Source organism: Gymnoscopelus braueri (genome assembly GCF_963280865.1).
Source record: "Gymnoscopelus braueri genome assembly, chromosome: 10".
In the NCBI taxonomy this organism is placed as follows: domain Eukaryota; kingdom Metazoa; phylum Chordata; class Actinopteri; order Myctophiformes; family Myctophidae; genus Gymnoscopelus; species Gymnoscopelus braueri.
Genome location: NC_137611.1, coordinates 16,138,380 through 16,165,096, shown reverse-complemented (window position 1 = coordinate 16,165,096; position 26,717 = coordinate 16,138,380). Strand labels below are relative to the sequence as shown.

General features: G+C 41.5%; 2 protein-coding genes across 3 annotated transcripts; both read left to right on the top strand.

The window, feature by feature from the left end:
* Positions 1 to 433: 433 nt before the first annotated feature.
* LOC308093708 (vang-like protein 2) lies at positions 434 to 20,547 on the top strand. 2 transcript variants are annotated; one of them, XM_080440036.1, is made up of 8 exons: positions 434 to 539; positions 7,608 to 7,998; positions 12,074 to 12,197; positions 13,348 to 13,955; positions 15,531 to 15,664; positions 16,349 to 16,484; positions 17,106 to 17,349; positions 18,165 to 20,547. In XM_080440036.1, exons 2-8 carry the CDS (start codon positions 7,913 to 7,915, stop codon positions 18,423 to 18,425), a joined length of 1,593 nt encoding a protein of 530 aa, XP_080296162.1. In that variant the 5' UTR covers positions 434 to 539; positions 7,608 to 7,912; the 3' UTR covers positions 18,426 to 20,547. The 2 variants fall into 2 exon arrangements, with proteins under 2 accessions (XP_080296162.1, XP_080296163.1); XM_080440037.1 differs by lacking the exon at positions 434 to 539 and adding an exon at positions 1,224 to 1,362.
* Positions 20,548 to 20,807: 260 nt separating this feature from the next.
* Positions 20,808 to 23,818, top strand: LOC308093051 (high affinity immunoglobulin epsilon receptor subunit gamma-like). Its single transcript, XM_080439260.1, has 5 exons — positions 20,808 to 21,012; positions 21,378 to 21,484; positions 21,901 to 21,942; positions 22,830 to 22,859; positions 23,449 to 23,818. The coding sequence occupies exons 1-5, from the start codon at positions 20,955 to 20,957 to the stop codon at positions 23,503 to 23,505; spliced, it is 294 nt and encodes a 97-aa protein (XP_080295386.1). The 5' UTR covers positions 20,808 to 20,954; the 3' UTR covers positions 23,506 to 23,818.
* Positions 23,819 to 26,717: the final 2,899 nt, after the last annotated feature.

Sequence of the window (26,717 nt, the reverse complement as noted above, 5' to 3'; positions counted from 1 at the left end):
GTGTTGTGAGCTTGTAGATCTGCTATTTTTAAAAGATTTTTATACATTTGAAACCTGTGAAATGGGACATTTTGTATAATGGGTACTTTTACTTTTGGTACCGTTTAAGTATATTTTAATGACATTTTGATTACTTTTACTCAAGTAAATGTTTAATCCTGGACTTTTACTTTAATACAACAGAATATTTCTACATTGCCATATTGATTTTAATTAAGTAAAACATTTGAGTACTTTTACCACCACTGATCGAATATCTTGTCCAAACACAACGGGCTCAGAGTCATGGTTGTTCTTATTTTACACGTTGGTTAATGTTGTCTCCATGACTACTAAAACAACGAATCGCAGCGCGAGCGTCCCTCCAGGCGATGGGATTCGGACTACCTTTGAAGAAAAACCTCGAGGGAGGCCGCCGGAGGGGGGAGGGGGCTAAATGAAACGGGGGCGTGGCCGGTTCGCCGATGTTACGGTCGAGTGAAAGAAGTGGAAAGTGAGAGAGAGCACCTCCCTGAATGGACCTGGTGGAATAATAATAAGTAAGTAGTATTTTAGTGTGTAAAACTGTACCGTAGCGCTGTGTTTACGTGTTAGTCTGGACGCATATGTACCGAATGTTACAGGCGAAGTAAACGTGAAGTTTTGGGCGGGGGTCTCACGGTTTCTTTACCAAACAATAGTTGTGAAGAGACGCTGGCTAGTGGCTATCGTGTTGCCATGTCGGCTTATTATAAGCGACTGTAAATATTGGTGATCGCGTTTTTTTTGGGCTTGTTTCTAAAGTGTAGTTGCTTATTTGGGGCTTGTTGTTTCCTAAAGGTTGTTTAAACCAGTGGTTCTCAAACATTTTCATCTCAAGGACCTCTCAAATGAATATGCATTTGTGCCAGGGCAGGGACCCCCCATTCAAGATTTGTGTTGTTAAAATGCTCCACATTTTCTTCAAGATTTTTTTTTAATTAGCTGATGATCTACAAGCTCACAACGCGTTGCATCGCTGTGTGAGCTTGTAGACCATCAGTTATTTTAAGAAGAATAATTCAAAGTAACAGCAAGGCCCATGTAGCCTAGTTGCTTATTTTGGGCTTGTTTTCATATACCTGGCTGCTGGTTTCTCTCACAAGATCTGGCAACACACACTGGCTGGCTGTGGTCGCAGGGAAGTTTCGGACCCTCTAATGGGCCCTATTGTTGTTCTTTTCCCCACCGTGGCCACGTAGCTCTCCGGACACATTCTTCTATACGAGGGGACACCATATACATGTTTAAACGTGACCAGTGGAGAAAAGAATGATACGATCTGAAAGCTTTGGGATTTAATGGAGGAGGCCTAGCATTGGGATTTTTTTCACTGAGAGAGAGGTTGGTGCGGGTGTCCATCCATTCATTAGTTTCAGCAGAGCAACGATCCAGAAAGAAAGGGGGAGAAAGCGAAACGATCTGTGGGATCACTGGTTTTGGTGGTATTATACGCGACACCCTGGGGCCTGACGCCCATTGTCTCCCACCAAACCCTCCATGGAAGAGCTGTTTAGACATCTTCATTTTCTACTTATTGCACACAACTGCTGTAGTCCTTTGTGGCCTTGGCAATTGTTCAATTATTGATCATTGCTGCCTGGTTTCAAATTGTATCACTAATAATAATGTGCTGCTTGCTACATTGACTGTATCATAATGTACTGCTGCGTTCAATGTAGAAGTGCATTATGATACAATGTAGGATACAGTATAGTACACTGTATGTATGTATCATACTGTATCCTAGGCTTTTACATTGTATCTGTAATGTAATGTATCCTAATGTGCTTCTACATTGATTGCATGATTTGTATCATAATGTACTGCTGCATTCAATGTGGCAGTACATTATGATACAATGTAGTAGCCTTAGGATACAGTATAGTACACTGTATGTATCACACTGTATCCTAGGCTTTTACACTGTATCCCAATGTGCTGATACATTGTTGCATTGCCACAGAGTTGGCACTGTTAAAATCTGAATCTGTAACAATCCAATACATTAGTCACAGACCTACATCACAGCAGTTATAACTTGCTAAGACTTGGACGTTTAAATGGTGTTTAAAGCCTCAGCAGTTAAGAGAGACCATGTAGAGTCGACCATGGGGGTCATTATTAAGATCTCACTATTTTGTCTAGTTGACTTGAGCCTGTTGTTGTTTATTCATTTATTTAGACCCATTTGGCATGAAATGTAGTCCTTTCAATCACACTCCTCAGATTCGCTCCTGCAGACTTGAGATTACTTGATGGCTTGTTGTACAGTAGTAGTTCCTCTCTGGGCTATTGGCCAAGACAATATTGCCTGTGGCTTTGTAAACAAGCCGGAACAGTAGTGGCCTGACTCCTGGCCCATAATATCTGATTCTACTGCCCATCTCGTGTCATTGGAATACTTTGTTTTCGGATGCGGTGACTGAGTGCTTTACCTTATGGGCTGTTATGTAGCTATGCCCCCTCCAAATCACAAGACTCAGCAGAGGACAGCCTTGTTGTTTCAACCACACCCTAATAGATCAGTACACCACACACACACACACACACACACACACACACACACACACACACACACACACACACACACACACACACACACACACACACACACACACCTGCTCCATTTTGCTGGCCATGTGGGCACAAAGGTTGACAGTAGCAGTTGTCTTTTGAGACTTGTTTCAGTGGGTGGTGGTGTGTTGTGTGTGTGTGTGTGTGTGTGTGTGGCCTTTGTACAGTGATCTGCCCCTTAAATTCCCCGCTGGAGCTGCAGAGTGCATGCTTATTTTCACAGTTGGTATTTCAGGCCCTCAAATGGCTTTAGGATGGAGCATGTCATTTCAGAGATGGCCCAGATTGCTTTTCCACCATGGCAGCTGCTGGCTCACTTCCAGCAGCTTTTCAGAAAAATATGGGGCTGGTAAATTCAAAGACATGCATCGGTTTTTGGCACAGTAGAATGTGGACGATGATTTGTGCTGCGTTTGTACCATTTGTTTGCGGCGTAATGTCCCCTCAAACACACCACTATGAGACAAGTCCGCTTTTAGAAGAGGCAGGATATGGCTTGGTCTTTCCCAGTCATTGCGTGTACAGAATACATTTATCATCTCTCCATCGGGTAATGAGGTGTGCTTAATGGTTTACACTCCCTCAGCCAAGCCTTGCCTACAGCCATGGCACTAGTTGGCTGGCATCAAGGCAGACATCGTGTGTCTAATCTTAGACCACACACACACACAGGCTCAGGTCGCTCGATTGGTTGTATAGTTGAATACGGTTGGATTCATCTGTCTGCGATTCGTTGTTCAGAAAAGAGTGAACAAAGGGGTGATTTGTGTAAGTCAGGCTTTTGCTGTCAGAATGCTTTTTTATCAGGGATTTGTTTTGATCAGGAGCACGAATGCAGGGACAAGGCTAATCTCCTGTTAGGAACTAAAATGAAAGCTGAAGTGCTGAGAAGACCGTGGCGATGACATCATTGTTTATTTTGTTCAAAGATGATTGGCCTGTAACAGGGGTTTACTCCGTGCTGGGACTGGGAGGGAGGAGCACCTTTAAATCATGGCTCATGGTGCGATGACAGCCCTACAATTAATGCAGGACTAACAACAAAAGACTCAATTATAGTACATAACTGGCTGTTGCAGAACACAAATTACTAGGGTTAGTTTATTACTACTGCAGAAAAAATGTCACACATTGAGACAGACGGCTTAAAAAGGTCTGCACAATTTATGTATAGAACTAATGAACACCTGAGTGCTAGATGTAATCATGTAATTTGTCTTTAATAACATGTCGTCACTGTCCGGCAGAAGGCTTGTATCTATCCATGTCCAAAACTGTTACTTTTTCAGGAAATGAAAAAAATAACCTGTGTTCCAATGGATCCAATGTAGTTATTTATTATTAAGTCTCAAACTTCTCATTGGTGAAATATTTATAAAACCGACAGACAGTGTCAGTGGCTCCCCTATTTTGGGCATGTCATTACAGGCAAGAACATTCAAATCTCTTCAAAAATGGCACAAAAAGAAGGAGATCTACAAGAAAACAACGGGTCGTATCGTGACTTTTCCACAGCACTGCAAAAGTGCACAACACTGTCGTATGACAACGTATAAAATAGGGCATTAATTTATGGGGAAAAAAATTAATTTATGAAATATGGAGATAGGAGGTTTCTGCCTGACAGCGACGATTATGTACATGAACGCTGACAGTGAAGTTGATGAACCGAGTGCCAGTATAGTTCATTAAGTAGGCCATAGGACGCTAGGATGAATAGGAAGGAAACACTATCCAGATCCTTCCACCAGACCACACCTTGCCAGATCAAGTGTTCTGCTGCTATAGCCTCCTCACCAACAAAACCTAACTGACAGATGGACATATTCTGAACAGGCGGTGTAGTGCAGTTTTCAGTTGATATCGTATTGTTCTGTGTAATGTAAAACGGGTAGAGCACCATGGCACACTTCAGCATTTAGGGGTTTGAGACCACTCATTAAAAGAGTATTATTGACTCATGATAATTAATAATGTATGCTGCTTTGGATAAAAGCATCCACCAATCTGTATTGTTAGCTGACGGGCTTACATCTGCCCAGCTGGGTACTACTTTACTACTAAACTGGCAGAGCTAACTTGCTAGCGATCTCCAGTCTCTCTCGATGACGCCGCCTGTGCTTTTTTCCATTATCCAAGTTCACCTTTAGACCTTCGTGTATATGTGTGAGAGGGAGAGAAAGCGTGAGTGAGTGAGGCACTAGTAGATAAACTACTGATTTTACACAGGTACAGCATTTTGACAGCAACATAACACTGCTAACAGGAAGGATCCAGAAAATAAATAATGATCATTATTTTCTTATGTTATTATTTCCTGATTTTCCGTCGTTTTTGGTGTGTCTATAATCTATATGCCTTATCCAAAAGAAGTGGTGGAGAACATCTAGTCTAAATGTTTCAACATTGAGAAGACTCCACATTACAATGAACTTGACTGGCATGCATTTTCAATATTCCTATTCACAATCCACCGTTTGGAACAGTTAAATGGCTGGTTGCCGTTGAATCTTCTATATTGCTGTCATGGTAATAGGCATGAGTAATAGACTGAAAAAGCTGATTCATTGGAACGACAAAGACATCATGTGGTCAATTAAGTTAAATTAAATTATGCTGGAACGCCTGGAAGCCATCTTGGCTATGCCAAGGATGGTTCTATGGCCTGATAGCAAGTGGTCTTTCTGTCCATTCAAGCATTGTGGTCTGGAATGAGTTCTGATTAGCATGTGACGGGAGCTGTTGGTTACTGGCTGGCTGTCTAGTGTGTGGTGCTGTCTTTTGACACAGACTGAAACCTGAATTATAATTTGTCGTATGACCAGTGTCTCATGCCGAAATTATCCAATCTACAAGCTTACGGTACCTCGCGTCCGTGACTCGCTGTGAGCTTGTAGAAGGGCTATTTTCAAACTTCAACTACACACAGAGCAGCTTGACCGGAAGGAGACTCTTGTCTGAGTAACATGGCAGTCTGGTGGAGGATGTCCCTATGTTCCCCGAGTTCTATGTTCCCCGGGTTCTATGTTCCCCACTTAAGTTAGGGTTAGGTAAGCGGGGAACATAGAACCCGGGGAACATAGATACGCTCCCGTCTGGTGTATACTCTACCTCCATTTCCCAATCAAAGTCAGACAACCACACCCACCCTTTATCAATTAACCAGCATATGACAGCCGGACATCCATCAAGCAAACACTTTGTTTGGTTGATGGAGGGCGTCATAAGGTCTCTTAAGTTGTGGAGGGCGTCATAAGGTCAGATCCCCATGGCAACTGTCAACCACCAATCCGCCTCCAGCTGAACACCTTCTTTCATCCCCATAGCAGCGAAGAGGCCCCCTCGTCACCCGGGGGACGCGGGTAGCGTGGGAGGGAATGTGAGATGGGGGGGGGCAAACGAGTATGGTGAAAACACAGTAATCCAATATGGCTGTCATTGTTGTGTCCGGGCCTAGGCAGTTTGCCGGACGACTGAGCTCGCTACATTTTTTGTCGGTGTGACGACTGACCTGGAAGGCGTCGATTCCAGCACGCTCTGATGACACTGTGTGTGGAAACATCAACTTAGTGGGCCGGCGTGTGTTCCGTTTGCGCGGAGCAATGGGTCAAACATGAGGTCACTCTGTCAGGGTTAGGGTTAGGTTTTACCCTAGGGACAGCTCTGTACCAAAACTGGATGTTAGACATTTGGCCTCAGTAAAAAATATTGTTTTATAAATTATGTGTATTTGTTTCCCTGTAAAATTATGCCAACAGCTAAAGATCACCAGACTACCCCTAATTAAAAATTATTAATATAATTGTGTCTCAAAGCTGATCCTAGCCAGTCATCCACTAGATAATTTGGTATAGAGTACAGTACACCAAGGGTGTGATGAAGGCAATGATGCATCAGTTCTGTGGAGTTAGAACTGGCTGATGAGCCTATATTCATTACCAGTAAAGCCATGGAGATGCACTTGATGGTTGCTCAGTTGCTGTAATAGCACATCCTTCACCATTGTTACAACCAAACATGTATTAAGACCTACTGTAAGTTCTTGACTGATAGTATCTATTCGTTTTATCATTCTAAAAGTGGGCAGTGACTGAAAATGCATTCACGTATTTTGTAATCGAGGATTTATGTTTCTAAAATGCAGCGTTTAACTGCTTTTATTCTTTACACAGAAAGCAATTTTCCTGAACAAGAGATGTCATATGTTTCCAATGAGACACAACACATAGCATTGTAAGCCATGTCGGTCACTGCACTCCCTGCTCCTCCAAATAAGGTCCATAGTTCTTGTGTGACTAAAACCAAAGAAGGTTGGGTCAGACACGATTAGTTCCATATGGTTCATGACTTGCATTACAGGCGTGCAACAGCTACTGGGAATATCGCTGATGCATACACATGGTATGGGGGGACTCTGGATGCGTACAGGGGGTTTTCGGGAACTGGCCTCGTGTAGCAAAGCGCTAACCTAGTTTGTCACTTTTGCGTTTGCTTTTCAAAGCTGCAAGAAATTGGCTGCTAATTCAGTTGGGTCTTATCTGTCAACTGCGGTGATGTGATGCAGAGGTGACCGTGGCCATGTTTGTGAAAAGGTCTTAATAGATTCAAACAGATAAACTGTATATGTGAGACTTAAGCCACTTTCGACCTGGCGTCCGCATGTTGGGCATTTCGTAGGCGAAACCTTTGAAAACAGGTCTAAAAAAACAAGTAGCTCTTAACCCATTGATACCTGGAACGCTTCTGTGTCACTTTAGATGTCTTTGGCTATTCAAAAATAGCAGATATACAAGCTCATAGCGCGGCACCGAGTGCCGCGCTATGAGCTTGTAGATCTGCTATTTTTGAAAAATCGAGGAATTTTTTTTTGGGTTTTTCTTTCAAAAAATTGTTAGGATTTAGAAGACATTTCTAGAATCTTCTCAGGTCGTTAAGCTAGTAGATTGCCTATCTTCGCTATTCTGCTGTGTTTTGTCTCTTAACACTTTCTATTGTTTGTTTCTCTCTTCCAGATCCTGGCTACTACCTCAGCACTCTCCCACCTCAACTCTCACCTCTCTCTCTCTCCTGACACCCCCCTCCTCCCCCTCTCCTAGCCCCCTAACCCCTCCCCCTCTTCCCCGCCCCGCCCCCCCCGTCGGCCTCCAAGATAGATTCCCTCAGGAGTAAGGTTGACTTGCTCAAGCTGCCGCTGGCCCTCTCCGCCAAGTCCATCACTGAGCGCAAGCTGAGCCAGCTGGTAGGAGGAGGCGTGGGCGAGCAGCGTGGCCCTGGAGGAGTGGGCGGAGGAGGCAGGATCATCCGTGGAGCCCGCTCGATGCCGTCTCGCGACATGGACAATGAGTCACAGTACTCTGGTTACTCCTACAAGTCCTCGCACTCGCGCGGCTCCCGCAAGCACAGGTATGAATGAACACCAGTGGTGGATTTGGATTTTTTTACTTGAGTAAAAGTAGCAATACCATAATGTAAAAAATACTCTGTTACACAAGTAAAAGGCCTGTTTTCAAAAATGTTACTTGAGTAAAAGTACAAAAGTATTGGCATCAAAATATACTTAAAGTACCAAAAGTAAAAGTACTACAATGTTTGAAAATAGCAGTGTAGATCGACTATTTTCAAATAGCCTATGTATAAAATAGGGCTGAAGTGGTTAATGTATGTTTTATAATATAATCATCTATATCTGCAAAGTAACTTACGTTTTCAAATAATTGTAGTGGAGTAAAACATCTGTTGATGTAGAGACGTGGTGGAGTAGAAGTAAAAGTACTGAAAACTGGAAATACTCTGGTACGGTAAAAAAATACCAATTTTTTTTACTTAAGTACAGTACTTGAGTACATGTACTTAGTTACTTTTACACTACTGATGAACACACACACACACACACGTAACCTTCCAGACATCTGTTTCACTGTCTTTCTCTTTGTCTCTCTCTCTCTCTCTCTATGTGTTGAATACACACTCACACACATTTAAAAGACATCTGCCTCTTTGCTCTCCGATCATGTTGTTGCCAGGGAAAATTATATATATTTTTTTAATCTTATGATTTATTTCCTTTTGCCTTCCTGGATGGGTCTACCTACCCTCCGTTACTTTAAAAAAAAAACTGACTGAAAAGAGAAGATGCAGATGTGTGTCTACAGGTTGTCAGAAAGTGGTCTGAGATACCAGGTCTTGAACTAAGCTCTTAAGATTTTAAAGCTGCAATCCTATTCCATTTTAATGAATAAAACATTATTCAACAAACCTGTATGGTAGAGTAAGTTAACACAATGATATGGTTGGGGGTTGTGTCCCCCCACTTCCATTGAGACATTTACACCCTGGTGTCAGGAGGGACACCTACTTTGTTGACACGTACTGTAGCTAGAGCTGTTCCGATACCAATACCAGTATCTGAAAAGCTGACGATACTGCCTAAAATGCTGGTATCGGCGAGTCTTTGCCAGTGCTTCTCAAAATTTGTCATGTCAAGGACCCCCAATATGTATTTGGCCGCGGACCCCCATCTCAAAATTTGTTGTTCCAGGCACAGCAAAAGGTTTGAGTTACAAATGTTCGCTTTAAAAGTATATATTCAAAGTTCACAATTTAAAAAAAAAATAGCAGATCTACAAGTGCCGCGCTATGAGCTTGTAGATCTGCTATTTTTGAATAGCCAAAGTATGGGTAATATGATTGTGACGCTATATTAACTAATTTAGCTGGGGACCACCTGGTATAAATTACACACTGGTATCGGATCAGTACTCGGTATGGGTTATGGGTGTCGGGAAAGGACAACTGGTGTCCGTACATTCTCGACTCATAAGCCCAATATCTCCCCTGGACTAGTGTTGATTTTGACAGCAAATTTGGATTTAGTTTTAGTCAAAGTATTTTGAATAAAATTCCATTTAGTTTTAGTCATATTTTAGTCACCTGAAATGTTTTAGTTTTTGTCTAATTTCAGCCGACAAAATATCATAAGATTATAGTCGACTAAATCTACAGATGATTTAGTCGACTAAAATGTATTTTTGGAGGTGCCTTGATGGCGTCGTTATGGCTGATTTTACACTCTGTTGCATGCTGAAAATAGCCGATCTACAAGCTCACAACGCTTGTAGATCTGCTATTTTCAGCATGCACACCCTAGCGCAGGGGTGCCCACACTTTTTTAACTTGAGTTCTACTATTGAAATTGCCAGCTCAAGGTGATCTACCACTCGCGCGTGCATGAGTGGTAGGCATGGTGGTAGGCATGGTGGGCGAAATTTGCGTGGTTTTGGATGGATTTTTTTTTCTTTTTTCTGTTTTTTGGTTGGTTTTTGTTAGTTTCTTTTCCGTTTTTTGGTTACTTTATTTCGGTTTTAGGGTTAGGGTCAGGATTAGGTTATTTAATTATAATTTTTGCCTGATTTTACCGATTTATTATAAAAAAAAAAGTAATTCATTCATTTTATTTACCAACCAACACATAATTATTATCCCATTAATGAAAATACTTAAACATTTACCTATGGGGGCTAAATAACAACATTAAAGGCGGTTACACACCGGCGAATATGCGAATATAGGCCTACGCAAAATTCGGACTCGTTCCGAATAATTAAAAGACGCTTTTTTTCGCTCCGCGAAACTGGTTTGGAAGCTTGCATTGACTTTATAAGGTTTTTAAAAAAAACGTATTATTCGCATGAAAAAAATCGCCCCGGTGTAAGGACCTTTAAGGCATTAGGACTGTTTCAATATTTTTCCTGGCCCCCCCCCCATTTAGTGCCGCGCCACCATTTTCTGCCACAGCGCCACCTAGAGCCTGAAAAAAAAAAAAAAAAGAAAAAAAAAGTTTTTTTTTTTTTTTTTTTTTTTCAGGGGCATTGCAGGTGGTCTACCTGCGCAGCCTCTGCGGTCTACTGGTCGATCGCGATCGACGTAATGGGCACCCCTGCCCTAGCGCAACCAACCATAAAATGACTAGTTCTACTGTATCTCTTCTCCACTAGTCTCTGTCTAACATTTTAGTCTAGTTTTTATTTGTTGACGAAATTGTCAATATATTTAGTCTTACTTTCAGTCATCATAGTTTAGTTTTTATTTCGTTTTCATTTCGTTTTCGGAAGTGATAAAAGGTATTTGTAGTCATAGGTTTGGTCGACGAAATCAACACTGCCCTGGACAAGCGTGCATTCCCTCTTGATGAGCAATATAAACGGGAATGTTTTATTTCCCACACGGGAGACCCCGGGTCATAATTCTAGGTGTTAAAGTTTCAATTACATCACGCCGTTGAGAGAGAGAGAGAGAGAGAGAACATAAAATGTGTCGTAGATTGTAGTTCATTCCAGTGTCTGGGGAGTAAAACGTTGTAAAATTGTTGTATTTTTTTCACTCCCAACCATCAAATCTTTTAGGTGTCATAATTTGAGGGCTATACTGTTAAGATCTTCCAGGGGGTCCCCAGCAAAATGTGTTAATATATAGCATCACAATAATGTTATACTTTCGCTATTCAAAAGTAGCAGATATACAAGCTCATAGCGCGGCACTTGTAGATCTGCTATTTTTTTGAAAAATCGGGAACATTTGAAAGCAAACCTTTTTTTGAATATATTTTTTTGTAACTCAAATCTTTGCTTCGGGGGGGGGGGGGGGGGGGTCCCTGGAACAACATATTTTGAGATGGGGGGTCCGCGGCCAAATGCATATCATTTTGGGGGTCCTTGAAAAAGTTTGAGAACCACTGGTGAAGAGCCCAGTTTTTATATACCACCCTAAGCTAACGTCCATAAGTAGTACTGTACACATGTACAGTAGATGCCTGGATAACAGTAATGGTCCATTGCACCGTATCAAGAGTATTTAGCTGATGTTGGCTAGTTTCTACCTGTCCTTGGAGCAGACTGCTACACACTTGTTAGGTTCCTTTGCCTTGCAGGCATGTCAGCAAAAAGCATGCAAATGGTAATGTTGCAGCTAATATAAAAGTAAGTCAGAGTAGAAACTTTATCGTCAGCACATGTGGAAATTAGCTTTTGGCTTTTACTGTGGTAGAATTAACACCGGATAAAGTGTAGCGACACGGCGTCAAATCACCAGGCACTGAAAAACGTATGTGTCTATATCAGTGGTGCTCAATCTTTTTCATGTCAAGGACCCCCAAAATTATATGTATTTGGCCACGGACCCCCATCAAAATATTTTGTTCCAGGGACCCCCCAGGAGCAAAGATTTGAGTTAAAAATGTTCGCTTTAAAAATATATATATTCAAAGATTTGCACACATTTTCAAGATTTTTCAAAAATAGCAGATCTACAAGCTCGTAGCGCGGCACTCGGTGCCGCGCTATGAGCTTGTATATCTGCTATTTTTGAATAGCCCAAAGTGTAAAATAATGCTTTTTAGCTCAAATCAAAAAATGACACAGTTCCAGGTCTTAATGGGTTAAGGCTCATGTTTTCTCCGTTCTTCTGTGTGTGCGTCTGCTAGGGAACGGAAGGACAGGCATCGTTCCAAGAGTCGAGACGGCAGCAGCCGCGGGGACAAGTCCGTCACCATCCAGGCTCCCGGAGAGCCACTGCTGGACGCAGAGTCGACCCGTGGAGATGACAGGGTCAGTCACTTGAGCGTGTTAACTCTGTTAAAATGAGGTCATCGGTGACTAGAGCATGATGGCACCCACCGTGGTCAGGAATGACCACCAATCAAAAGAGATGCTGTTACATTTTGGCTGTGGTTGGGAATGTTCGTTTAGTTTATTTGCCACTTGATTGGTCATCTTATTGTATTCTTAAATTTTAATTGGTTTGCTGGTAAGATGGTGAAAGTAGCTGATATGTTTTGAGTTAACCCAACCTGTGGCTCATGAACAAAAAACTTGGTTTCCAACCATGAGAAAAATGTATGGTATGTGCAAATATTTACGGCGTGGCTCCTAGCGGTCGAGCCGTCTAGGAGAGGGTTTGCGAGTGTTTGTATGTTGTGTGTATTTGAGAGAGAGAGAGAGAGAGTGAGACTGGAGCTAATCTCTGGACCGATAAGCACCAAAATTATTGTACAGACTGCCAGTAGGCCAAGGATGTATGACCCACTAGGGCATTCACAACTAAGTAGTAGTCGACTAGTCGAAATTTACATTAAAAAAAAAAATGCCATCCTACTACTATATTACTATTATCCTCCTGCCCTTATTTTTATGGCGTTTTAAGGGAAGCGCTTCTGGCACAGCAGCACAGCACCACAGCAGCGTCTCCAAGGATCCCCATTGCCCAATAATAGGCTTTTATTGGGCATACTTTTGACCCCCTTTTGATAAAAAATAAAGTCAGGAGGATAATAATAATAGTAAGATGGGCCATTACTATGGCATTAAAAAAAAAAAAAAAAAAAAAAAAGTTTTTTCCCCCAACTATTCGACTAGTACCAACAAAGTCGACTAGTGGTTATACTGGTGAAAGCCCTATGACCCACCCACATACATTGTGGATATTGTTACATTTTAGAACTTTTATACTGAAACCTTCCCCACATAAATTTGACGCTGATAAAAAACTGCTGTCACAGTAGTGACGTCATGACCGATGTGGTAGACTGGCCACAAAGTCCTAGGTCCACACGGAGGCCAGGCCGTTACTAGAACCCATCTTGTTCTCCAGTCATAGTAGTTCACAGGATTCTCACATTAGACCCTGTGTAGTGGTTAATAGACTCACACATACACACATCATGCTCATTCCTTCTCTCTTTCCCGTTGTTTCCTCCAGGACGACAACTGGGGGGAGACCACCACGGTGGTCACGGGCACCTCGGTGGACAGCGTCTCCAACGAGGACCTGACCCGCGTCTCCAAGGAGCTGGAGGAGTCCACGCCGCTGGAATGCAAGCGCTTCCTGGGCCCCGCGCTGGGCTGTTGCCTCAGCGTCTTCGCCCTGGTCACCCCGTTGGCCTTCCTGGTGCTGCCGCAGGTCCTCTGGCGCGACGCCCTGGACCCGTGCGGCACGCCGTGCGAGGGCCTCTACGTGTCGCTGGCCTTCAAGCTGCTCGTCCTCCTCATCTCGTCGTGGGCGCTGTTCTTCCGGCCGCCGCGCGCCACCCTGCCGCGCTTCTTCGTCTTCCGCTGCCTCCTCATGGTGCTGGTGTTCCTGTTCGTGGCCTCCTACTGGCTGTTCTACGGCGTGCGCGTGCTGGAGCCCAGGGAGCGGGACTACCGCGGCATCGTGGAGTACGCCGCGTCGCTCGTGGACGCGCTGCTGTTCATCCAGTACCTGGCGCTGGTGCTGCTGGAGGTCAGGCACCTGCAGCCCGCCTTCTGCCTCAAGGTGGTCAGGACCACGGACGGCGCCAGCAAGTTCTACAACATTGGCCACCTCAGGTTGGTTGATCTTAACGCTGCATGATGTTTCTTTACAAAAATAGATTGCATGTACAGAATAATATGCACGTGCATTTTTTTTTATTGTGTTTCTTATTGCTTAGTATAAATGAACCTTTATAGTAGAGCTCAAACGATGCCACATTTTTGGTCCGTTCCCGATTTTTGGAGAGTCCTAGACCACCACCCAATACTGAGGTTTTGACCAATATTTTGTCAAAAAGTGCAACGTTTTCTTCTCATTTGAGAACATGAGTTAAATAAAAAATAAACACAATAATCTTTTGATTGATAAAAAAATAAACACATAAACGGAACCTAAAATTAAATACCCAAGATTAGGGACACCAGGTTGGAAGGGGTTACAAATCCCGGACACATGTCATAAAAAAAAAATCTAATAATTGACAATGTGTCGGTCTGGCTCTACTTCATAGGTGCTGACAGATGAGGTAGTTATTGGGTGAAAATCAAACGCATGGTAAAGTGCAGTGTGTGATCCAAGACAAAGCCCTATGTCATAGGAGTTTGTCTTGGATCACACAAAAGACTTTCCCGCTTCCAAAACCGCATTTTTCACACAATTAAAAAAAGGAGTGCTTACCGCTGCAAATTACAGTCAATATTGGCCTTTGTGGGCCCGGTTGTGGAAATTGGCAGGGGGTTGAATTACTCTGCTGGCGTACCGCTGATAGACTAGACGTGACTGTCTTATGTGTATTTTGGCATCATACTGTACATTTGTATTTTCTAACCAAACCACGCACATGTGTATAAATACTAAGAGGGTGAATCAGAGAGGAAGTGTATCCTCAAGTTTTTTGGCATGTTGTGAGTGTTTTGTGTGGGAGGGTGGGTCCTTAAGTCTATCTTTTCTCCTGTATGTATTCATTCATTTTTTGTGGGTAGCATGTACAGGCAGCGCAACTATGCTTTGTCTGTCAGAGCTGTTCAAACCTCAACACATTTTGATCTGCCTGTCTAACTTAGACATTTCTGCAATAATCAAGCCTTGGTAACATTCTCAAAATGATCAGTGATTTGTTTTCATCGCCCTCTGGTGGACGAGATAACGGACTGGTCAGAACTCAGAAAGGGACAACTTACTACTGAAAGTGATTTTGAGAACTAAACTATCATTGTCTAATTGTCTGTAGTAAATTATATATATAATATTTTCAAATAAGTAGAAAATCTGTTATTTTCAATGAGCTGCATTGTCACTTGAGTCCTAGCATCCCTATTCTGGGGCTAACATTCTATTCAAGGATATTGTTTAGAGTGAAAACTAGAGGGGTCCTAGTATAGAGCCCTTTGGAATCCGGTGAACTAAGTATAAGGTTTAAGTGGTTAAGACGTTGGACGAGTTAATTATGAAAGCCATTGATTGTTTTATTGTGTTGGTTCAGTAAATGGTTAACATTTGACATTTGTGCCGTTAGCAGAGGTGGAGAAAGTGATCCTGCACTTTGCATGGAGTGGAAGTTGCATTGCAAAACCAATGTGTTGCCAAATGTTGTTATTTTCTTTTATACTTGCATATTATTATTGGGCCTGCATTTCTTGTATTTTCAGTATCCAGCGGGCGGCTGTCTGGGTGCTGGACCGTTATTACAGTGATTTCACCGTCTACAACCCCGCCCTGGCCAACCTGCCCAAGTCCATCCTCTCCAAGAAGATGACCGGCTTCAAAGTCTACTCCCTGGATGGTAAACTAGAGCGTCACGCCTCTCATGTCATTTCTTTACAGATCAGATCAGCAGTTGCTCTTTAGAATTTGAATGTGAGGTCGGCAGGTTGCGTGGATTATTGAGATGCATACGGCAGTAAGGAGGACCGGTAGTCTCCATTGCCTCCGTGCAATGCTGTAGTGTGGGGTTTCCAGAAGGTGGCATAGCTGTTTCCTGTTCTGGTTAAGTTTTGCGATGGCCACACACTGCGCTGCGCCAGGGCCTGGTTTCCCACAGCTTCATTTGATTGGCTCAACAGCAGATTTGAACTGTATGTGTACTGTAGTAACATGTACACTGGTACACATGGTACAGAGACATCATAACTGGCACACATGGACAAAGGTGGTTATTTTCAGTGGAAGGCAACCATGTTACGACATACAAGAGAAAGACAGCCTCAATGTATGTGCATTGAACACACTAAAGCCATATTATTTTACAAAATGATAACAGTTTTACCACCTGGTAATTTCATCCATTACTTCTAGCGAGCTACTCAATACATTCACCCCTTACTATTGGCTGCTTTCAATGCTGTCATCAAGGAATTAAAGCGTGCTCTACTGTGGTATTAATTGTAAGTTGCTCTGAAGCTTCAACTAAATGCTCCGACTCACACCGACTTGACTGTCTCATTCTATTATGTTCTGTCTCTTATAGAGAACACCACCAATAACTCCACAGGCCAGTCCCGGGCCATGATCGCTGCTGCTGCCAGAAGAAGAGATAACTCCCACAACGAGTTCTACTACGAAGAAGCGGAGCTGGACCGCAGAGTCCGCAAGCGCAAGGCCAGGTCAGACCCAAAACACTTTGTAAATGTGGTGCTGTTTGGTAATTGCCTGCTGCTAGGGAGCACCGAGACACCGTTTAGCATGCTAGGAAACTGTGGCAGTGGTGGGAAAAGTACTCAAATGTTTTACTTAAGTAAAAGTATCGATATTGCAATGTAGAAGTACTCTGTTACAAGGAAAAGTCTGGAATTCAAAATTGACTTGAGTAAAAGTACAAAAGTATTGGTGTCAAAATGTGCTTATTGCTTAAAGTACTAAAATGTTTGAAAATAGATCGTCTATTTTCAAAAAGCCTAGGTATAAAATAGGGCTTAAATGGTTAATGTATGTTTTATAATAATAATTTATATCTGTAAAGTAACTAAAGTTTTCAAATAATCGTAGTGGAGTAAAAGTACAATATTTGCTTCTGAGATGTAGTGGAGTAGAAGTAAAAGTATAGACAATTGGAAATACTCCAGTAAAGTAAAAGTACCTCAGAATTGTACTTAAGAACAGTACTTGAGTAAATGTACTTAGTTACTTTACACCACTGGGTATTAGCACAGCTGTAATACAGGCCACAAGCTATCCAGACAACCATATTGACACCTCCTGTTATGTCCGTGTCCTCTTGACTCCAGGTTGGTGGTAGCCGTGGAAGAGGCCTTCACTCACATCAAACGGCTGCACGAGGACGAGGTGGCCTCCTCTCCCAAACACCCCAGGGAGGTGATGGACCCGCGGGAGGCGGCCCAGGCCATCTTCGCCCCCATGGCGCGGGCCATGCAGAAGTACCTGAGGACCACCAGGCAGCAGCCCTTCCACAGCATGGACAGCATCCTCACCCACCTGCAGTTCTGCATCACTCACAACATGACGCCAAAGGTGAGCCGCCTTCTCTAAGTGGAGCTTTTATTATTCATCTTATTTCATTTGATTATTTGTGTGATTTATGGCCATATTTTAGCGGCTTTTAGTATTACTGAAGTTGGCCCGACGTTTTCAGCTTTAAAACTATAAAACCGTATTGGAGAAGACCTTTCTTGCCAGACATCCAGCAAACCAAGACAGGCTCTAATAACAGCGTGGCTTCCCTGTGTGGTCAGTCCAGTCTGGTGCCGCATGGAACTCGTGCCATGCTGTAACAAGGGGGAGGGGGTCCTTACAGTCTGAACAAGGGGGAGGGGGTCCTTACAGTACATCAATATGACATCTGTCATCTCCGTATTTGGGTAAAATGTTGGGGGAAATACAGACAAGTGATGTTCTAGACCAGTGGTCCGGGGACCACCAGTGGAATTAGTTAACATAGCGTCACAATCATTTTAACCACTTAGCTTTGGCTATTCAAAAATAGCAGATCTACAAGCTCATAGCGCGGCACCAAGTGCCTCGCTATGAGCTTGTAGCGTCTGCTTTTGAAAAATTGTGAAAAAGTGTGCATATCTTTCAATATATATATATTTTTAAAGCAATTTTTTTTTACTCAAATCTTTGCTACTTGGGGTCCCTGGCACGCAACATTTTCAGATGGGGGTCCGTGGCCAAATGTGTATCAATTTAGGGGGCACGAAAAAGGTTGAAAACCACTGTTCTAGACTGCTGCCTCTTTCGGTGCCATGCCATTAAAAAGAACCAACAAAATATCTCATGATGATGATGATGATGATGATGATGATGATCCTTACTGTCTCTTCCAGGCCTTCCTTGAGCGCTACCTCACCCCCGGCCCCACCGTGCAGTACCAGCGGGAGAACGGCAGGGGGCGCCAGTGGACCCTCGTCAGCGAGGAGCCTGTGACCACGGCGCTGCGCCAGGGCCTGGTCTTCTCGCTGCGACGCCTCGACTTCTCGCTCGTCGTCACGGTGACGCCGCTCCCCTTCCTGCGCCTGGGGGAGGAGTTTATCGACCCCAAGAGTCACAAGTTTGTCATGAGGCTGCAGTCGGAGACCTCTGTCTAGACACATTTGGCGGCGAGGGGGAAGGGAAGGGCATCCCTGTCGGGTTTTGCCAAGGTGCATCCTTTAAACCGGTGGTTTCTCAAAACGTTTTAATTTCAAAGACCCCCCAGTTTGGTTTGCATTAGTCCACGGACCCCCCATGACTCTGAGAGTGCACAGATGGAACAACACTACAGGTGTGTAAGGGTCCCTTTGGTTCCCAACTATCAATAATATAGCCGGGGACCCCCTGGATCCCCCTCAAGGACGGACGCCCCGGGGGTCACTTTGTGAACCATTGCTTTAAAAGCATCATCATCGTCCGATGCCTCATGTTCTCTTCCTGCTCGGTTGCTGAGCTGGCAGAAACGTGATGACATCACGAGTGCAGGCAGTACAATATGCATTTCAGTCCAGAACCATCACTGAGACGGAACACAGATGCCACCTCCAGGAGGAACAAAACACATCAGTAACCATCTTCCCATTGAATCATTAATATTATGGATTTTTCTTTTGTCATCAAGAGACTGTCATAAGCTTCGTGATTCACTCCCCTCCTCATATCGTTGATGCCTTGACCAGACCATGTGTTGTAAAGTCTTAGTCGTTATGTTGCGCTGTAAAACACTTCCCCTTTTTTCTTTTCTTTTGGTTCTAAAGAAGGGACTTGAGTGTCTTTTAAAAACAAATGTTGCAATGTGCTGTAACCGACCACTGGACTCCAGGACTGTGATGACTCATCACTTTTAACCACTAGAGGGGGATTGTGACAGACTTCTCGGTTCCTCTTCCTGATGTCTTAATGGACCAATCAAAACACGGCTCTGACTTCAACGCTGGTGTACCACCTCCGTTGGTTACCTGCCAGCGTGTAGGACCTTTTTTAATTTTATTTTGCTATGGAAGGTGTGTGTGTGTGTGTGTGTGTGTGTGTGTGTGTGACATTTTTTATTATTATTATTATTATTATTATAACAGAATGTAGCATTATATGCATTGACTTATAATTGTCTTGGCATGTCTTCCTGCATCTGTTTAAAAGAAAAAAGGAAGTGCATTCCTAAGTTGTCTCTCGACTGAGGCAATGTCGTATCGTGTCTTTCATTTCATTCTATGCTGGCCTCTTCGCAAAAAAAGGCCCATAAAGAAAAAAAAATAAGATATTACTCAAAGATAATATCACAGTTTTTTAAACATGTTTTTTACCTATGTATATCATAAGAAAGGAGTCTAGACCAACTGTTCATAGTTTGACTATGAGCTGACTTCTAACGGTTCCATTTTCTAAGCGGTTTTTAAACCCCCTCACCACTACCCCAGACTGGACGTGTGATTGTATTCCTCGCTGCACGTCATCTGCAGAAGTAGCATCACCGCGTTGTGCCACAAACCCACAGGTTGACAAAAAGCACAGTAAAAATGCTGCCTCCTCCATCCCCACAGCCTTACAGACGATGTGAAAAGTATCTCTCTTCGAGTAAAGACTCTGTCAGAGAGCCTCTGGTTTTTAACCACTCCACCACAATGTACGCTAACATGTGATTTTGTGCACGGTTAATGTTTGTTCATACACCATCGTACACCAGTGTCCCTTGCCGAAAATAGCCGATCTACAAGCTCACAGCTGTGAGCTTGAAGATCTGCTATTTTTGGCAAGCGACACAACGTATGACGGGGAATAGATCAGGCTTAATGCAACATGAACCGGCACAAACTGTACTCTACTGTTTGAGCCACACTATGACTGACTGACTGTTGGTTTCCTCGAAGGTTTTTCAAATGCATTTCTTGTAACAAACAATGATGACACTAGTACCAATGAACAGTGACCACAACTGAGGTGGTTTTTCTTTTCTTTTTTTCTACAACCGAGCGATCAAGCTGCTTTTCCTTTCTCATGCACGCTAGAATTGTTTGCGGTTCAAATGATTTCCTTTTTTTTTTTATATACAGACTTTGTTTTTCTATCATTTTTTTAAGGTGCCTAAGTTATGATGATGCAATTTACAGAATGTTTTTACTTTTGAAAAAAAAGAGAAAAGAAAAAAAAGTGGCTTGTAAAGAAAAACAACATTTGTAAGATTTGTCTCTTATCATGATCCTTTTGGTAACTGTAACTTGTATAGTGTGTTAGCCATCTTTTCCCCCCACTATTAAACCATTTTATTGCATATACACATGATCTGTTTTGTCACTAATTATTAATAAGCATCGGTTCAAATTCGCAGCTGAAGCTGCTTGCCCTTTTAGCTTGAATCCAATGCAATCAAAAAGCCTGCATGAAGACTACCTATTTTTCAGCTTGCATCTGTATAAGCAAGAGGAACTTGTGTGAAGGGGGGCGGATAGGCCTGTGGTTTCACAGCTTCAGATGGACAGAGAGCCCATCATTTCCTGCAGAGCTACTTCTCAGTACTTTCAATTTGAAGGGGGTGGTAGAAATATACTGTCGTCGACAGCCCCAGACAAAACGACAAAGACCCATCTTCTTTTCGTCTTACCCACAACAAAAGATCCTCCATCTTCTCCGCCGTTCGACCTGACGAGATGTTTTTGCGGGAATGTCTCGTGACTTTCTTTCTGATGATAAGCATCAGCTGTGCTCGTGAGTTGTTTTTATTGTTATTTATTTTTCAGTATCATCAGTAGCATTGGAGCTCTTTGCGTGTTTGTGGAAGATGTCCAGTCGTGTAGTGCCATAGACGGGAAACCCAACTGACGGGTAGTTGACACGGATAGTTCATCAATAGTTGAGTTCTAGAGTAAAATCCAGTACTGTCATGTACTATGGGAATGTAAATGATGGATGGTCGAAATAGATACAAAATTAGTACTGAATATGTAATACTTGAGCAGTGCAACACATACAATATTTGTAACCCTTATTATATAATTGTTTGTGGAGCAATTTGGGTGGATGGATGATAATGACGACTCTTTGACAATGTGTCTCCCTTTTTGTGTATAAAGAGGCTGATGACTATCTGAGGAACCCTAATCTGAAGTTATGTTATATCCTGGATGGGGTTCTCATCTTATATGGCATTATCCTCACCGTGTTGTACTGCAGACTAAGGGTAAGCAGAACGTGTGTGACTGAAGACACAACAGACATCATATGAGCAATAATAGTATACCACAGAATTGCAACATTATACTCTATGCAACATAAAACAATTGGATCATGTAGAACAAGAAATAACAGCATACACTTGATATTTTTATATTGATCTACTTTTCACCTGAAATTATTTTATTTGGTAGTTCAAAGATATAGATCCCGGCCCTTACAGATTGTGTTTGGTTAACTACCTGCCTTAGAATATCCAATAACTAATGTTTCTTGCAGTTATTTTTGCATTCATGTCAGCAATCACGTTATCATTTGTGTATAATGTGTTTTTGTGAATATCCAATCGCTTATATCAAATTCAAGTCCGACGCACCAGCAATACTTTAATCATTCTGACATTGTGGTCCTTATGTTTGACAGATGCAGCCACTCGTCACCAAAAACAAAGACAAAGACAGTGAGGTAAACTTGAATGTGATTGTGTTTTTCATTGCTTGCGTGAAAATGTGATAAAACAGCAGAATTACCTTTGAAGCTTTACCCTCCACACAAAGAGCTTTTGTCTTCACTGTGGTGGCATTTACGGACGTATTATTTTACATTGGGCTTCTACTGTTTTTGGGTTCTTCTCTCTTTTAAAGAACTAGAGTCTACTTCTGCTTTACAGGCAACGCAATTCAGAGTGATCATTTCCCGTTGGAACTGAAATTGTTATTTATATAGGCGTAGCCGTAGACAGTCACACTTTCCACCAACTTCTCCTCTGTATACGAAAATACCATACCTAACTTTGCTAAAGTCTACTATCCACTATTTATCCACTTATTAGATTAAGCAACAAAAACAACATTGAATTAATCCCATTTATAGAAGGAAGGAATGGAGGAATAAATGTATCTACTGTAAATCCATATGAATGCTCAAAGCATGAGGATACATCAGAGATAGAAATAAATGACACAGTATCCAACAGCAGCTATGTGATGTTAATGTACTGTATCACATATAGGCTATAGAAAATTACAATTTTACATTTCAGGCCTTAAGCAGACGCTCCTATCCAGAGTGACTTATCCGTGCGAAATCGAGAGAGTAAATAGCATGAACACTAGTCAACAAACAAAAGGTTAAATTGTCATGTTGGAAGAGTGCAAAGAAGACTATTTAGTGCTTCAAAGAAAACTATTTAGTGCTTCAAAGAAACCAGATAAACATCAAATACGTCATCTGTCTAAACAACAAGTTATCTAAATAACATTCCTTGCATTTGTGGTTGAGCAAAAGACATTTATGATGCAGCAGTTCATGTGTTATTGAGACTTGATGCTTCTGTTGTTTTCATTCCACAGAAGCAAGCCCATGCAACAGGCATTTACCAGGTGAGACTCTCCATTCTAATGCTTACAGACACCTGTACTGTACTGTACTGTACTGTAAAGAAATGGTGGCACATGATGGAAAGTTGACAGTTTGACGCATCGGTCAGCGATATGGAGTTTTTTTTCGCCACCAAAGTAGTTGTCAGACAACATCTTTCACACCCCTCAGTAACATTTGACACAACTGTTGGTTTTAACCTATAGGCCTATACTTTGTCGTATGACTAATGGTGAAAATAGCTGATCTACAAGCTTGTAGATAAGCTGTTTCCTCTATTTTCAGTCATTATTTATTTTTACATACGTTTTTTTAATGGTATTGTTCTAATAATACACAAAATCAATGAGATAAAATAGACACCATAGAGACACAACCCTGGTATCTTACTGTACCATTTTTAATTAATTATTATTAAAAAATACTGTATATGTTTGGTTATAATGACACGCTGCAAAATAAGGACCCCAGTGTAAATGTAGTAAATTCTACATTAAATTCTACACATATGGGGACTTCTCATGTGGGAAAGGTAAATATATTTTTGATAATCTTCTCTTTTCTGTGTCCTGCTCTCTCTCTTTCTGATAGGATCTGTCTCCTCATCACGAGGACGCATACGAGACCATCAAAGTGGACAAGAAGTGATGAAAGGCAATATGTGCTCAAATATATGCTAAAAACAACAAAACCACAACGGTCTAACTTGTCTGTGGCCTATAAGCATCTGGCACTGTCTAACCTGCTTACATTTGTCCCTATTTGCTTGTTTTTGCTGTATATGTGTGGTGACAGCTCGCATTTTTATCTCCTTTTGTAAACAACATGCCTTAATGTAAAATTACAATTTGCTGTAAATTTAAAAAAGAAAACTAAATCAATAGCACAATTTAACAACAACAATTATGTATTTGCTGTAAAATTTCAAAAAGGAAACTAAATAAATTGCTCAATTTTTAACTGTATGTCTGGTTTTATTGCAACAGCACATAGTTTCTATTTCAGAGTGGAGATCATTGTCTCATAATTAACAGAATGAAAGGCTACAAAGAAATGGAAGTTGAGTTGTGCCCAAACCTCTTACATTAGTGACACAAATTAGAATTTTGAAAACATACTTTATGTCGTGGAACTGTGCTTTAGGTATATAGACGTACCTTTATTCATCCCATGTGGGGAATTCAGGTGTCATGCGTGTTCATCACTAATCACACATGTTTGTATGAAAAGATGCATTTACACTTGAAGGATTTTAGTTGATGCTCTTATCCACTTATCTCAGTGTAACAGTAGAATAAAGTGTATTTCATTTACATAATATAAAACTATAATAGTGTGATAAACCACTTAAACAAAAACACTTGTTTGAAACGCTTCTAACATAGCAGATCAGCTATAATTATTTGATCCATTTTGAAGTTTTTTTTTAAAGGTTTCGCTTACATGCCCAAAACAGTAGTCCATGAGCCAGAGCCCCAAAATTGAGCAATGATTATCGAAAGAGTGGGCAAAACCAAACCTATATTAAATTGTTCATAGGGTCAATACGAGTAAATAAATATATGATAACCTTTCCACAGGAGTAGCTTTTTCATAGTTATCACACATTTTCTTATTTTCCCCATACGTACATGACAGGTGAAAAAAATTACAAAATTAAAAAAATAGTTATCATAATGAAACTTCCTGAGTTGATTACTTGCATGAAGACAATGATTTATCGTATTACAAGTTTTCTGAAATTGTATATTTAGATATGCAAATTAGGCATTAGGAATATGCCTGAATTTGCATAACTTTCCAAAATCAACATTGGACAAAGCCAGAGTCAACATTCTTATTTCATTTTGTTGTATAGATGTTGGAGTCAAAGGTTTTTAACGAGGGAATATTCAATATCTGGCTCAATTTTGGGGCTCTGGCTCATGGACTAAACGCCTAATTTGCATATTTAAATATACAATTTCAGAAAACGTGTAATACGATAAATCATTGTCTTCATGTAAGTAATCAACTCAGGATGTTTCATTGTGATAACTCTTTTTTAAATGTTGTCATTTTTTCACCTGTCATGTACGTATGGGGAAAATAACAAAATGTGTGATAACCATGAAAAAGCTACTCCTGTGGAAAGGTTATCATATATTTATTTACTCGTATTGACCCTATGAACAATTTAATATAGGTTTGGTTTTGCCCACTCTTTCGATAATGAAATCTTGTCTGGCTCACAGGGGTGTCACTGTGGAAGTGGTTTTAAGCAGGGCAACCTCACAGCAAAAACACTAGAGGGCAATCATACCCATCTCAGATTCACTGAGTGAGACAGACTAGCACATTTCACTGTTGGCTTCCTGTTGTGATTTAAGCACATTTGCAGAGGTGGCCAGAGGTTATGAGTCATGACTGGTAGAGCTAGACCAGGACAGGTATAGACTGTGTGCTGGGCATAGTATACAGGCATAGAGAAGTGAAAGGTATATATTATGTACAATAGGCTATATTATCTATTTGAAGTTCTAATAAGCAGATGAGTTTTATTCCAACAATAATGACATCCTAAATAAGAAAAATAGGTTGCGCATCAACAATGGATTTTCTCAGTGGAGTGCTAGACCCAAAATCCAGTATACACATCAAAAGTAGGAATTTAAAAATTCAAATAAATGGAGGACCGACAAAGTACTCACATTTCCACTTTTTATTGGCACACACCACTAAATGAATGCTTACAAATAATGACATCCTGTATGTATGTTTTTGGGCCTGCAGAATCTTAAAAAGGTTAAAGCGCATTATGACGCACGCATATGTAGCCTGCTACAGTGGTTCTCAACCTGTGGGTCGGGATCCCCAGGGGGGTCCCCGCATGATTTTGGAGGGGTCCCCAGATGACAGTGAAGTGACAATTTAAGAACCTTCTTAATACCTAAAAAAAAAGAAAAGAAAAAAAAAGACCATTACTGCATCAAAAGTAATCAACAAACTATACTATGAAAACTGGTCAAACATTGGCCAAATTGTCAAATAATATCAGAGGCAAAAATTGTAGATAATTTATCTGTGGAACTGAGTCAAACTAAATGTAATGCCTCAACGTATGTATTGTATTTTATATGCTGTTATCAGGGCGTCCTTGAAAAAGAGAGAAAAGGGAAAAGGAAAAAGAAAGAAAGAACTGACTGCTTGTCAGGGTGGGGGATCCCTAGCCCTGGTTCCAGGGCTAGGGGATCCCCAGTTCAAATATGATTATTTTGGGGGTCACAGCCTGAAAAGGTTGAGAACCACTGGCCTACTACATGCCTACGCAGTTACTAAAATTAACCCGTATTGTGCAGCACAGATACTGGGGTAGTCTACAGGTCATACTATTGTCAATATATTACAACACTTACCTTGAGGCGGCTCCCGCGTGCATGCCTGAATGCACATGACCCTGTGTCTCACCTTGTTGTATTTATACAGACACATAGCTGCTCACGCAACTGTATTCAAAACAGATTCAAAACAACCTAGCCCAGCTTAGAGTTTTTTTTGTAATATTTTGCCTGAGGCATTCCATACCAACACAATGAACTAATAGCTGCACTGAAATAACATTTCACTTTTCAAAAACATCTGGTTCAAAAGCGGCAGAATATTCATGTGAAAAACATGACACTCAAACAGGACAGTCAGATCACATTTACAGTGAAATGAGATATGTAGGCCTATTCTTTTTTAAACATGCTTGATCTTTAAGCCTACAGTTTTCTCTATATTAATAATTTAATAGTATCATAATTAGTAGGCTGTTTTTTGCATCTGCCTTAAATGTTTGTCTTTAAGGACATATAGTTATGCATTTAAATAAAGCTTCA

What these genes read in the sequence shown, in the direction of transcription:
- LOC308093708 (XM_080440036.1), top strand. Translation starts at nt 7,913, where the DNA reads ATGCCGTCTCGCGACATGGACAATGAGTCACAGTACTCTGGTTACTCC. An exon ending in CAAAGTCTACTCCCTGGATG is followed by an intron (nt 15,665 to 16,348) that starts GTAAACTAGAGC and finishes TGTCTCTTATAG; the next exon opens with AGAACACCACCAATAACTCC. An exon ending in CTCACAACATGACGCCAAAG is followed by an intron (nt 17,350 to 18,164) that starts GTGAGCCGCCTT and finishes TGTCTCTTCCAG; the next exon opens with GCCTTCCTTGAGCGCTACCT.
- LOC308093051 (XM_080439260.1), top strand. Translation starts at nt 20,955, where the DNA reads ATGTTTTTGCGGGAATGTCTCGTGACTTTCTTTCTGATGATAAGCATC. An exon ending in GATAAGCATCAGCTGTGCTC is followed by an intron (nt 21,013 to 21,377) that starts GTGAGTTGTTTT and finishes TTGTGTATAAAG; the next exon opens with AGGCTGATGACTATCTGAGG. An exon ending in ACAAAGACAAAGACAGTGAG is followed by an intron (nt 21,943 to 22,829) that starts GTAAACTTGAAT and finishes TTCATTCCACAG; the next exon opens with AAGCAAGCCCATGCAACAGG.